The sequence below is a fragment of the Equus przewalskii genome, chromosome 13 (assembly GCF_037783145.1).
Source record: "Equus przewalskii isolate Varuska chromosome 13, EquPr2, whole genome shotgun sequence".
Taxonomy (NCBI): Eukaryota; Metazoa; Chordata; class Mammalia; order Perissodactyla; family Equidae; genus Equus; species Equus przewalskii.
The window spans coordinates 17980087-17994184 of record NC_091843.1 but is presented as its reverse complement, the minus strand read 5'-3'; the positions used below and the strand labels follow the sequence as shown (position 1 = coordinate 17994184).

The following is a 14098-nucleotide window of genomic DNA, read 5'->3' as shown; positions in this document are numbered from 1 at the left end:
CTAGGTGGGAGGAATCCTTTTACAATGTATGTATATATTGAATCTTCATGATGTATGCTTAAAACATCTTACAATTTTATTTGTCAATTATACCTCAATAAAGCTGAAGAAAAGGAATATTATTGCCCAATCTTTTATAAATGTAGAAGTAGTAACTCTAAACAAAATATTTCCCACCCTAAATTCAGAGACTCATAAAAAGGATAATACATCTTGACTAGGTGGCACAGGAATGCGAGAGTGGTTTTAAGTTAGAAAAGTAACGAAGATATTTCAACATATTAATGGGAGGTGGGGGGAGGAGAAAAGTCATATGATCATAGAAGCAGCTGTGAGGGTATGTGGGATCCGAATACTGGAAGGTAAGTTGGGGAAACGTTTAGTTTGGATTTAGCGGGATATTTGTATATGGTTTGCGGTCACCCCCCAGGTACAGGTAATTAATTGCTAGCTCTTACTACCTGCTGTGCTGATGGAGACACAAAACAAAGGGAAGAACTAGCAAAATACACAATAAACCACTACAACCAGGACGTGGATGACGAATGAATTTCACCAATTCAAAGTATATTTAAGATTACATGCTGTACTATTTGTGACGTCCTAAAAATTTGCAGTTCAGTTTTGGAAAAAAATCTATAGAAATTTCTTTAAATTTGACAAATTCTTAAACATAAAGAAACTTCCCTAAATGATCTATATTTTGAAAACAAGTTTTGATCAAGTGTACTATAAGAAAGACTGGATTGTCTTTCTATTTTCTCCAGAGAAAGTGATAATACAAAATTGTTGCCATATGAAGAGGTAATCTAGGAATATGCAACCAAAAAGTGGAAAGAGGGAAAATTGTAGGGGCTATGATGGGCAATGAATTCATGACTTTTCTCAATTTTTCTTGATTTTGTGATATTTGGGTTATTTTTCAGCTTTGAAAGTTTATAATTTGCTGTAATTTATTTTCTCCTATTCAATAATTAATCATTCTTAAACTTAAATTTGTATTTATAATTTACTATCTTTTTTTAGGTAAGACCCTCAAAATTGAATTAAGCTTTAGGCGGCACAAAATCTGGATTTGCCTGCACCTACAAGAATTGGCTGTATTAAAATGACTAAAAATATTAAATATTAGTAGGATATGAAACAACAGATACTCTTGTACAACCCTGGTGGGAATGTAAATTGGAATGACCATTTTAGAAAACTATTTAGCAGTTTCAACTGAAGTTGAAATGTCCATATCCTATGACTCGGTATTTCCACTCCTAAATGTATACCTAACTGAAATATACATGAATGTTTGCTGAAAGATGTATTTAGAACTGTTCATAGGAACAATATTCATAATAGTTCCAAATTGGAAACAGACCAAATTGCCAACCGTAGAATACATAAATAAACTATGGTGTACTCACACAATAGAAAACTAAACAGAAATGCAAATGAACAAAGACTGTTGCACATAACAATACAAATGAACTTTCTGACCAGATTTTCCCAAACTTTCTCAGGTCACTTAGTGTCTCAGGAATGTTTTCATAATGCTACTCCACCAAAAGAAGTATCTAATAGTTCCAATTATTAAGTAGTTAGGTCTCAATAACTTAATAAAGATTTCTGTCCTAGCAACTCAGCAGCTATGTTAAAAAAAGTACGCATCAATTGAAAGAAAAAACTAATATTTTAATTTCAATCTTAAATAACCAAAGTAACTGTTATTAGTGGGATGTGTGTGCCCGCTGGACTCTGCACAGCATCTCAAATCTTGGAATCAGATTAGAACCTGCCATTTATTATTCCAAATTTTTGCATGTACTTGCTTTTAATCACAGCCCCTTGAATGTTTGCAAAGACACGACACCACGGAAAGGAATGTAGTGCAGTCTAATGTTGAAATTGTAAACTAGCACGAGATACTACTTTGTTCAGTGTCTGATAGATACTGAATATCACTATGTTTCTCTAAAATTTAAAAATATCCTGCAGTGCTCTGGGATACTTTGGCACACAGTTTGGGAAGCATGATTACAGATATCACACTGAACAGAAAAGCCAGACACAAGGGATTATATCAGTGTGATTGCATTCACATAACATTTCAAGAACAGGCAAATTTAATCCTTGGTATTAGAAATCAGGGTCATAGTTACATTTGGAGAGGGAGAGGACCACAGCTAGGAAGGGCCACGTCAGGACCTTCCGGAAAGCGGGTGACATTCAATTTCCTGATCAAGCAGTGACTACATGAGCGTGTTCACTCTGTTATAATTCATCAAAGCTGTATACTCCAGATTAGTCTACTTTGTGTGTGTGTGAGTTAGACATGAATAAAAAAGTTTTTTTTTAATAAAGAAAAACTATTCGAAACACCAAAATATAAGAAATTACACCTTAGGGGTCAAGCCGCCTCTGATACTCCAGCCAAATTAAATGCTGCTTCTTGTGTCTTTCTTCAGAGCATTATCTGCTATTCTACAATTTCATGCTTATGTGCTGCGTCTCTGGCTGGACCGTGAGTTTCTGGAGGAGAGGGGCAAGGCCTCATTTACCTCTACTTCCCCAGTGCTTCAAACATGACAACGTGGAACGTGCTTAGCTATTATTTACATAAAAAAACAATTTTTTAAAATAAACGTACTAACAGACTCTGGTACACACTGCCTTCTTTTCTCTACCTTATCCAAATGTTCTGAGTACTGTTGTTTATATCACACATCTGTGGCCTTCCTTTTTAAAATTCTCCAGTTTTTAATGATATTCATTTCTAACCTCCAAACAATACATTTTTAAAGGGAAACGAACACACACCCACACGCTCCCTTTTCTTTAAGAATTTATTTATATATATCATGGAGATCCATTTCTACTCAAAGTATAGTCCATGAAGCAGCACCAGTCCATGAACTGTTTATTACTGGTTTACAAGAAGTTAAATACAGAAATTGAGAATGTGCGTTTAGATCTGGATATGCTGATTTTTACCCTGCTACGATATGCAAGCAGGTGATCAGTAAACTCGCCTTGTGTATGACATGAACTATGTACTAGTCATTCACAGTAGAAGTTATTGGTTGAAGATGGATTGGCCAAAAACCTGGTCCTTTTCCCAATGCAGTTTTTAAAGCTCTGCCATTGACTATTAGAGCTGAAAAAGACCAATCCCATTTGTTTTACAAATGGGGAAACAGAGACCTAGAGATCACCTCGTTCCTGATTGCCAAGCTAGTGGTCTTTACGCTATAGTGTCACCTGCATTTCTTACATTAATGAGGAGGTTCAAAGATAAAAATCAATATTATTATTGTTACTATTTTAGCAGTAGCAACTGTAGCTACTATTAATCCATATTCAATGCTTATTAGGTAGGATCACACAAAATTGCTTTTTTTATGAGTAGAAAAAAGGTCAAGTATCTAATTTCACATGATTCAACTCATAGGAAATGCTGAGAACAATGTCAAGTGTTTTTAAGCCTTAAAGAAGAGGCATCTAGAGCCAGACTACATGTTTGGCAAGTTAGTTCTCTCTGGCGTCTGTTCCCACATCCACCACCTGGACCTAAGAATAATACCTACCTCAGAGATTGATTGAGGCTAAATGATCCTAGCCCCTGGAGTGACACCGGGCAAGTAGTAAGTGGTCAGTGACTATTAGCTGTTCTGGTTATTTCCAATGTCATCTCCTTGGTTAATTTTCGCAACAATCTTGTGAAGTGGGAACATTTTATCTTCAGTTTATAGGTGAGACTGGAGCTTAAAGAGATAGTAAAATAGTAACTTGAACCTTTGTGTAACTTCAAGCACATTCCCTGTGCCTTACATAATAATTTTCAATTAAGTGACAGCTGAATTGAGTCGAATAGCCCCACTGGGGTGTTTCATCAGAATCGTCAATATTTTAGAGGATCTAGCTTCTGGGACTCTTTAATAGTCAGTTATGTAAAAGATAGTGCAAGCTATTTTATATTCTGATTGAGAAATTCACTTCACCATTTTTCTGGATTTTAAGTCTCCTGATTGACAAGAATGCTACAAGCAGTAAGTTGATGGTTACCACTTCTGATTTCATAACAGGGCAATCCTGTAGTAACCCTTTATGTCTTGCTTTCACCTTCCAAAGGGCCCCTACACTCCTGCAGCACTGTCCCCTGGGATGCCGAGAAGGGAAAACTCAAGCAGGTCCTGCTAACTGGAACCTGCACGGTTAAACTTGGTCAGTGTTTTGTACAAGACCAAAGAAACACCATCTTCTCTTTTTCTCCTTCAGTAGAATAAGTAGCCAAGAAATTCCCTTAGGAAACAACAAGGTCTGATTGAATTTATCAGAATTTTCTATTATTCTATCAAGTTCACTTGACAGCAAAGGACAAGCTGCCTTTCAAACACTATAAGCGAACGCATCAGCAATTCAGAAGGAAAAACGTGGGTTATTAAGGAGAAACAAGTCTCTCTGAATATATTTACACCAACTCATGGAAACCATTGTCCTCAGAAACCTCCATGACAATCTGTTTTCTAGTCTCAGTGTTGCTTTAAGTTTGACAGATGATAATAAAATACGATGAAATTACGTTTGAGCTCTGAAATGTACATCAGCTCCCACATTCCTCATGACTTGACTTTTATTTTCCAACACAGCTCAGCCACTTTCAATATTATTCCCTAGCAGTCAAGGTTTATGTCTGGGGAATACAGTTACTTATGCCTACACCATGCTTATAAAAAGGTAGGGAATACAGAATTTATTATATATATATAAGTATATATAGATACTCACATACAAAATACATGCATATACATATCAGTGAAGAGTCGGAAGGGGCCTTTGAGATCATCAGGTCTCTTTTGGTTGTCTTACAAATGAGGACTCTGAAGCCCAGAAAGAAATGGTATTCTGAAGGCCACACAAATTGACTCCCAAATAAAACTTGAGGGAATAAGAATGCAGCAAGTACCGGCTACATTCTAAGGATTGCAGCAAGCATTTGCCATACATAAATTCTCATACCGTTTCTATGATGTCGATATCATCATTCCCATTTGATAGACGAAAGAATGGAGGCTAAGAAAAGGAGTACAGCTCATAAATGCCACAAACGGAATTAAAGTGCTGATGTAACTAGGTTCCCTCTAGCATACCAGCATTTCTCTGAATGCACTCATTCTTTCCACATCTACACACCAACTGTATTATAGTTTTCTTAACTTTTTCTTTAAATTGACTCACGTAAACATTTATAAAGAAAACTTTTTATCACTACATAAATGTAAAACAAATATAATGTGCCTAAATCAAAGGTATTCATAAAAGCAAATACAAAGAAACCAAAATATCGCTAGATTCTGCTGGTCCCTAAAGACACTGAATTTGCACATACTCTCTTTCTTGAAAGAGGAGATTAGCAGTGGTTAGAGAGGTGTTAAAGACCTATTCACATCAAACTAAGACTTAAGAATGGAAAGAGAATCAAAGCAGAGAAAACTTTCACTCTGATTCCGCTATTTGATGCCACATCAGAGTGTGAACTAATGTCATCTTTGTTCAATCTCAGATCGTTTTGAGTACTGTTCTGGTATCTACTCCTCACTTTGAGAAACACCGTAGGCCATAAAGCACTCGGGCAGATTCTCCAGGTCATGGTTCTCTAACTCCAGTCAGCATCAGAATCACCTGGAAGCTTGCGGAAAACACAGATTTCTGAGTCTTCCCAAGACTCTGACTCAGTATGTCTGGAGGAGGGCCTGAGAATTTGCATTTCTAACAAATTCCTGAGTAATGCTGAAGCAGCAGGCCCAAAAAGCCCATTTTGAGAGCCACTGTTTTGGGTTGTACTTGGGGAGGAGGCTGTAAGGAATATATGGTGGCTTGTGTGTGAAAATCTCTCCACCAAGCTTGCAGGGTTCCGGTATTTTTATTTAAACAGGCAGATCAGGCAAAGAAACAATGTATTCTTATGTTCCTGTGTTGTTTCTTCAATCCAGCTAGTTCAAATTGATACTACACCACACGGGAGCAGCCTGCAGCAACTTTGGTTAAGGAATGGAAGTCTGTCCTCCCCCAAAATTCAGGTTGCTTGCAGGCTGCTAACTATCTGCAAGGCTGTCCGCATTAACAGCAGCCAGTGATGATTAACGCCAAAAGGAGAAAATGAGATTCTCCTTCTTTGCTCCAGACATTGAGACACATAACACTAAAAGTGCCATGACAGATAATATTCCCTCTCATCTGGTTCCAATGAATAGAAATGACTAATAATTATAAAGCGGCTTTTGTGAGCCAGTCCTTATGTTGTATTGGATGATTACACACCCACACGCACACAATGTGAGGATTTGAGAGGTTAAGAAACTTGTCTAATGTCACACGGTTACTGAGACGTAAAACAAGGGATTCAATTCCAAGATCAATTCCAACGCTTATTTTTTTTTACTAAGCCACACCACTGCTATTGTAACAACCCATTTACTCAATCTCTTAACAAAAGTGTATTCCATAGAGAAAAGATGAGAAGGAGAAAGGGCTCCGGATACTTGAAATTTTTAGCAGAAAATGTTGAAAGTGATGTTACTGGAAAGGGAGAAATCAGTGACATTTAATCAGCAATGAAGACAGAGCTTCCTAGGTTCAAACAAGGATCTAAGAATGTCTGGCTAAGGTTTACTTTCAGGAGAGTAGGTAGGTGGAGAGAATCAGTCTCAGAAATCCAATCTGTTTTAGCTTACTTTTGAGTCAAGAAGACTTTTATTCCCTTCTGGTACAGCAAGGGCCATTTGGAGAATAGGTGGTAGAAAAGCTGGCACTGGATTGAGAGCCACGAGCCTTGGACACCAGTCACTGTTTCGTCTCAGTAACTCAGACGTCATTTCCCCGAGTCCCAGTGTCACCACCTATAAACCCGGCGGCTGGATTAAGTTCCCTTTCCAGCTCTGCCTTTGAGAACGGCAGACTCCCTCAGCTGATTTATTAGCACCATATGCCTCAAAGCAATAACGCCCATCCTTTAGCATGAGGGGAATATGGTTTTATTGCAAACTTAGCATGTGAGTTTCAACTTTCAGTCTCTCAAGAGTCCATTCATCCACCCAATAGGTGAGGTTCCGCTGCTATATTCTTTGGGAATTATATAGTCACAACTGGAGGAGAGAGATCCTGAACCCTCCGAGGTAGAAATACAACTTAAATCTATATAAATAGGAGAAATGAATTATTTGATAAAATTTTAAAAAGTCATCAATGGCAATGAAATGACAAATTTAGCAGGTACTATTAGGACTAATTATAGTAACGTCTAGAAAGAAAACATTTGTGATTTGCCTGATTAATGGCTTAATGTAACAGTGCATCTGTTAATGGAATGACGCTCCTAGTTCTCTGGCCTGTATGTTTACAAGATCTGGAACCAGAGAAAGGGATGTTGGAGAAGAAAGCAGATGAGTGCCAGATCGGTTGTTGCAGGTCAAGTTCCTCCCTAGAATTTTGAATTCCCCTCTGACTACCTTAGCCAGAATTGTGTAGCAAATTTGGAGGACAAATGAGTTCCCAGATATATGACCGCCTTCAGCTTAAACAACTAGCTGCTGAGAGTGATTTCAAAAAATTTACTTTTTACCTTGTGGTTAGAGATGTGTTACCCTAGCCCTAATAGCATGCCACAGTAGGATTGTACTAAAGGTGTTCATCACAGACTCACTTGCATGCATGGGGCTTTTTCTGGAAGGAGTAGTTAATACTTAGAGAGTAAACAGATTTTTCTTTAAGCATCTATTTTCTCCTTTGAACTCAAAGGGAAACCAAAGTTCCCACAGATAGTTGAAAACCACTGCCAGCTTCAGAGCTTACTGAGATGAAACGGGGAAGCCATATAATGATCTCACTCTCTCCCTTAAAGCTGTAGTTTCTTTCTGCTTTGAGAACAAGACACTAACTCCGTCTGCTTCCTCAGACTGCACTGGATGAATGCAGGATATATTATTTATCATAAAATGTATTCAGGTACATTCAGGCTGCAAGCTCTATCACACATAAGGAAGTAGCATTTGTCATCAGTTTATCTTAGTGAAATCAATCGAAGAAAAATACAACACAGTGATACAAAAGGAACATAGATCTCGCCCTCAGCAAGCCAAATGAGATTTCAAATGCAGCACAAAGAGAAATAGTTATATTTCAGACCTGATTCAAAACTTGGACTCAGTCATCATAGGAGGTGGTCATTCCTGGTTATGTAGGAAGGGCCAGGTTGCTTTTACTTACCCCCGCACAGCTGACATCCCTCCTGAGCAGGCTCCATTAGAAGCTACAGGAAACGGGGCTTGAAAGTGGCTCTATTTCTCTTGTGCAGCTTGGCTAAAATATCTTTTCTCTTTCCTATGACAATTTTCATTTCTCTGATTATATCTGACCGTGTCAAGGCAAGGCCTTAAGCTAATGCTCCCTTGGAAACTCAGAGAAGATGGCCTGGAAAGAAACAACTGTGACCAATAAAGGAAAACAGAAAAAGAAGCCACCTCACCAGGGCCCCAAGAGAAGAAGAATAGCACATCTGTAAGTGCGGGGCCCAGGCCCAGAACAGTGAAGGCAGTGTTCTCGGCTCGGCTGCACAGTTAAACAACACCATCACTGTTAGACATGGTTCTTGCATAAATTTCTGCTTGCTGTGAATCAGTGGGCCAGCAAGAACAAAATTTATAAGAGATTTTATTTTCTATACATGGTACAAAAATGACTTCGTCCATTTACCTTTTGCAATGCATGTAATTAAGTGTGAGACAATTATAACCTTGTAGCTCTCCTTTGGGGCCTGGAATATAATTCAGTTGCTGGGTTTCAAGGGCACTTAAGAAAGAAAAGACTCTCTCCAGTGACTTTTATATGTGTGCTCCTGATGAATTTGTCCTCAATGCTTCAGAAATCTCATTTTGAAATAGTTGTAGTTCTTATTGATTATGGTTTGATTACACAAAATAAGGAAAGTGGGACCAATATATTATACTTACGGATTATGTGAATGCTTCAAACATACAGAAAATCAGAATTATTTTTTGTGCTTTTTTGAGAGTTTTGATTCACACCCTAAAAAAGAAATTTTCATGTCCTATCCTTTTACTGAGTTGCCTGTAACTCAGCTAATTGGGGTAAATGTCATGAACCAGTTGCCATAGTCATGGATAGTTATTGATGGGTTCCTAAGGAAAAGAGAAGACAGAGCAAACAACAAGCCTATTTTGAGGGTAACAAAAGGGGAATATTACCAAGTTTAAGAAAAAAAGGAGGTGGAAAGAAATGAAGGTAATATCTGACTTCATGAAAATATTTACATATGATCTTGGTTGGTGGCTAGGGTTATTGTGGACTTTGTGCTGTTGGATCCTATCAGACTGCTATGAAGAAACATGGACATAGGAGGCATTTTAGAAGAGAAGAAACAGCTACAACATGTAAAATCTGAATAGCTGTAACAGTAGGATACAAGCTAGACATTTCTAAACGATATAAAATTTGCCTAACACTTTGAACAGTCTAGAATGTTGTTAAAAGGCACTTGACATTTCGTAGTTTTCCATCTGCTGAAGAGAAGAGTGCTTTGCAAGTCCTTGTTCCTTTTCTCAGAGTCCCATGGTTTCTTGGCACAAGTGTGACCTAGGATCACAGATCTGGTTAATCACAGAATGTTAGCACCAGAAGCAAATTAGAGGTCGTTTTGTGCTGCTTCCTTGTGCCAGGGTGAGGACACTGAAGCTTAGAGAAGTTCATAAATCTGCTCAAGGCCTCACCAGGAAGTTGGTGGCAGACAAGGGACCACAAGCCCCATGTCCTCACTCCTAGGACCAGTGGTCTTTCCCCTTACCACTTCCCTAACAGAGGGGTACATACAATTTTGAGACAAGAGAGGCTAGACTATCTTTTGGACTGTCATGCTGACCAATGGATATAGAGCCCTTAAAGCATTGCCTCATTTTCCAAGCTGCTTAGAGATTGTAAATACCAATAGGCATGTGGCAAGTTATTTGCATCATGAAGTTGGAATTAAATGCCGCTATCCGGCTAAGTAGAATCTTAGTAACAAATAATAGATATTAAATGCTGTGTTCAGTTTTTGTTAGAGAGGCCATGTTTCTGTTGTCTAGCTGCTGGAATTTCCCAGTAAATCATGTTACGAGATCACACGTCTCAGAGCGTTAAATAATTTCCATTTCCAGCAGTCAACTTTTCTACACTTAGGTGAATTGAGCATTTTGTACATATTTGCATTTCTCATTGACTGCATCATGCTTCTCATTTCTGATTTTTAGACAGTTTGTCATGTTTAATCTTTATATTCCTGCTGCCCTAACTTGCCAATTAAAGAAGCAACTGTTGACAGAGCCTTTTGCCCCCATCTCCTACCACCAGCACCATACAACCAGGATGAATTTCATAAGCTTAAGACAAATTGTTTACTGCAAGTTGCACAAATGTTACTGGTGATAATTTTTATAACTATCACTGAGCACTTACTTTGTGCCAAGCACCCTGCATAATCTGACTCATTTAATTCCCCAACAGCCTTAATAGATTGATGTCATTACTCCCCTTAGAAAACAAATAGGGTCATAAAATTCTTCAAATAAAATATAGCAGAAAAAGTTGTGGGGAAAAATCTTCCTATGGCCACTTTGTCAGTGCTTATTTGTCTTAATTTTAGTCATGAGAAAGGCAAGGGTCTAGATTAATCCTCACTGAACAAACAAAATGACGTTTTAAGTACTTGGAATGGAAAATAACTTGAAGCCTTTTAGCTGGTTAATCAGATGCAAACACTAGCGTAGGATTAAAGAGTAAGAGTTGGAAGAAGTACTGAGCAAATAGCTGAAACATGAGGAGGAGTTGGTAACATGAGAGATTAGCCATAAAACTAATTTTTCAGGACTAAGGTAAGGGGATGGGGACAGCAGAGCAGCTGCCCAGGGCATCAAACATCGCTGGAAATGAAACATGACGGAACACATTTCATTTACCAGAACTCCTCTTAGGAAGAGTACAGTCTAAGCAGCCTGAGAAGAGGTGAGAGACCCCCAAGGGGCATGCATGAATACCCCTAGATCAATGGTTCTCAACAAGGGGTGATTTTGCCCCCCAGGGGACTTTATGACAATATCTGGAGACATCTTTGATTGTCAAACTGGGTTAAGGGTGCTACTGGCTTCCAGGGGGTAAAGCCCCGGGATGCTGCTAAACACCCTACACTGCACAGGACATCCTCTTATGCAAAGAATTATCTTGCCCAAAATGTGAATAGTTCTGAGGCTGAGAAATCCTGCCTTAGATGTTTCCTGGACTCCCAAAGAGACGGGCTGGGATAGCTGCAGGGCTGATTCACTGAGTAAACGACAGGGGTTTGGGAGTCCTTCCTTCTCTTCCCCAACCTAAGCTTGGCTCTTCTGCCAGGTAGATGTTGAGCAAACTTTCAAAGACGAACGATTTGAAGGAGCGTGAAATCTCAGTCTGGACCTCCAGCAATTAATCTTAGAAAGCAAAGACAAACTAATGATGAAGAGCCTGCATACTAAATATCACTGAGGGGACAAGGATAGGCTCTGCTGAAAAACAGCAGCAGCTACAGACGACCTCGGTGGATAGGGACTTCTTGATCCTTTGTCACCAAATAATTTGTGTGATATTCAGTGTTCCTAAATCAGATGTTACACAGTGGTAATAATCTTCAGGAACATTTTGTGTGGCCTGGCCTGCACAGACTTAAATTTTAGATTAGTTGGCAGCATTTACCATTAGGATATGTCTCATAATAATGCAGATTCTTTTTGTGTGGGACAAGCCAAAGAACTGACAACCGTGGGTATCGATTTATAAAAGTCAAGAGTTGGCCATTGCTAAATAAAGGCCACCCATTTTGAACTGGGCACAAGTAACCCCATTCTTCATCTGGACTGCTTCAGGAGGTTACGTTACCTGCCAGGGCCCTGTAGCAATTCCAGTCTGCAACTTCTATCTTAAAGGATTATACTTTTACTATTCCTTTTACTGGACTCTTTGGGGTGACACTACATAATGATAATGTGTTTCCAAATGTGATATGCAGTTTTGCTTAGATTAATTTTTGTCAAATGAATTTTGCACCATCTTTTGGGCATTGTTGTTTTAATCATGATTTTTGGTGTTTCCAAGACTTTCTGTCCTCCAATTTTCCTGGTTAATCAAAGGGTGACTAAATAGTGAAGAATAACTTGAATTTTACCCACTGGGATACAAAGTCGCCACAAGTAGGGATTGCTTTGTTACCCACTTTGCTACCCACTTTGTTAGCTTACAATTTTTAGCATATAAAACATGAATAAAAATATCCCCCAAATAAATATTTTGACCATCATGTAAGGAAACTTGGCAGGGAAAACTTGCTGAGATATGCAAAAGATAAGCTTTAGAATAAAATACTGAATATTGATGCTGAAAGTGTTTATAGCCAAAATTCAAATAGGTATTTATAGCATCAGGTCAAGTCATTAGGAGGTCACAAAAGGATCTTGTGATTCTTTGAATAATAATTTGTTTAAATCAATGCATGAGGAGGAACAGATTAGGTCATTTTGATATTCATAAGGTAAGGCCAAGTTTTTATATTGTCTACTTCATGCTGTGCAATAGAAGACATTTGCAATGATTTATGCCAAATATCAGGATAATCATTGAGGCGCTTGTTTTATTGATAAAGGAAAGGTTCTATAATCATCACACTTGTACAGGAAAGTGGTTCTCAATCCTTTTGGAATCAGACTTCCTTTATAATCTTAAAAATTACTTAGGATCCTGATAAATTTTTGTTTGTGTTATTTCTGTCTGTATTTACTGTATCAGAAACTTAGAAAATTTTAAAATAATTATTCACTTAAGAAGAATATATTCATTATATGTTAATATACAACATTTTTATGAAAAATAACTATTTCCCAAAACAAAAAATTAGTGAGAATCTTTCTAAATCTCTTTAGTATTTGGTTTAGTAGAAGAGAGCTGGATTCTCATGTCTGTTTATGCGTTCACTCTGTTGCACTATATTGTTTAAAGTATATGAAGAAAAAATCCAGCCTCATTCATATTGGAAAAGGGAGGACTCAGGGGCCCCTGAAAAAGTTTTGGGGACTGTGATTGTTAGTTTTATGTGTCAACTTGGCTAGGCTACAGTCCCCAGTTACTCACTCAAGCACCAGTCTACATGCTGCTGTGAAGGTGTTTTGCAGGTGTGATTAAAGTCTATAATCAGTCAACTTTAAATAGGAGAGGTTATCATAGACAATCTGGATGGGCCTGATTCAATTGGTTGCGAGGCCTTAGAAGCAGAGCTGTGTCTTCCTTGAAAAAGAAGAGGAAACTCCATGTGGGGATAGCAGCTTCAGCTTGTGCTTGAGAATTCCAGCATGGCCTACCTGATGGCCTACCCTATGGGTGTCATACTTGCTTCACCAGGGCCACAATCATGTCAGCTAATTCCTTGCAATAAATGTCTTAGTCTATATCTCCTACTGGTTCTGTTTCTCTGGTTGAACTCTCGTATAGAAACCCCCATGGGGTCCTTGAACTACACTTTGAGAATCACTGGTATAGACTATAAAGCCTTTAATGTCACTTACCTAACTGGCTTAACTTAATAATTCCACGGAGCCAGTAAGGCAGAAATCATCACTTCTATCCTCAGAGAGGATATTTATCAAATGGCGCCCATCCTACAGCACTCTTAGTCTTGATTCTTAAATTCCTGTCCCCATACCAGTATTCTTTATCCTTCAGAATAATAACCTTCTATATATTTGGAAATATACTTGCCAATATAGATATTTATATTACTTAATAAATACATGCCATGAAGAAATTCCTTGGAAAAAGTAGGCAGGACATAAAAATCTATCTTATACAGACATGCTTGTTAGGTAAGAACATATCAAATATTTACTACATACCTGTATCTGAGCTAGGAGTGGACGTGGTAAAAAGAAACACAAGGCTTTGTTTTATGCTCAAGGAGTTTATAATTTATCTGGGAGAAATAAGATTATCCACCCCTGAAGATATGAAATGAGATTTAATAAAGAGATTTTGACTTTGC

General features: G+C 38.1%; 1 protein-coding gene across 15 annotated transcripts in view; it reads right to left on the bottom strand.

Annotated features, from left to right (window-relative positions):
- Window positions 1–14098, bottom strand: part of ATP10B (ATPase phospholipid transporting 10B (putative)) — a 286689-nt gene that overhangs the window by 225591 nt on the left and 47000 nt on the right. For 2 of the 15 annotated variants that reach the window (XM_070569114.1, XM_070569121.1), the window contains exons 1-2: window positions 8254–8454; window positions 3576–3752 (exon numbers count right to left, since the gene is read on the bottom strand). Coding sequence is in view for 1 of the 15 variants with exons in the window: in XM_070569108.1 (XP_070425209.1) it covers window positions 8254–8270 (17 nt within the window). In the remaining 14 variants the exon portion in view is untranslated. Of the gene's footprint in view, window positions 1–3575; window positions 3753–8253; window positions 8539–14098 lie in introns of those variants that run through there. The other 13 variants (XM_008517152.2, XM_070569118.1, XM_070569120.1 and 10 more) reach the window with 12 other exon arrangements.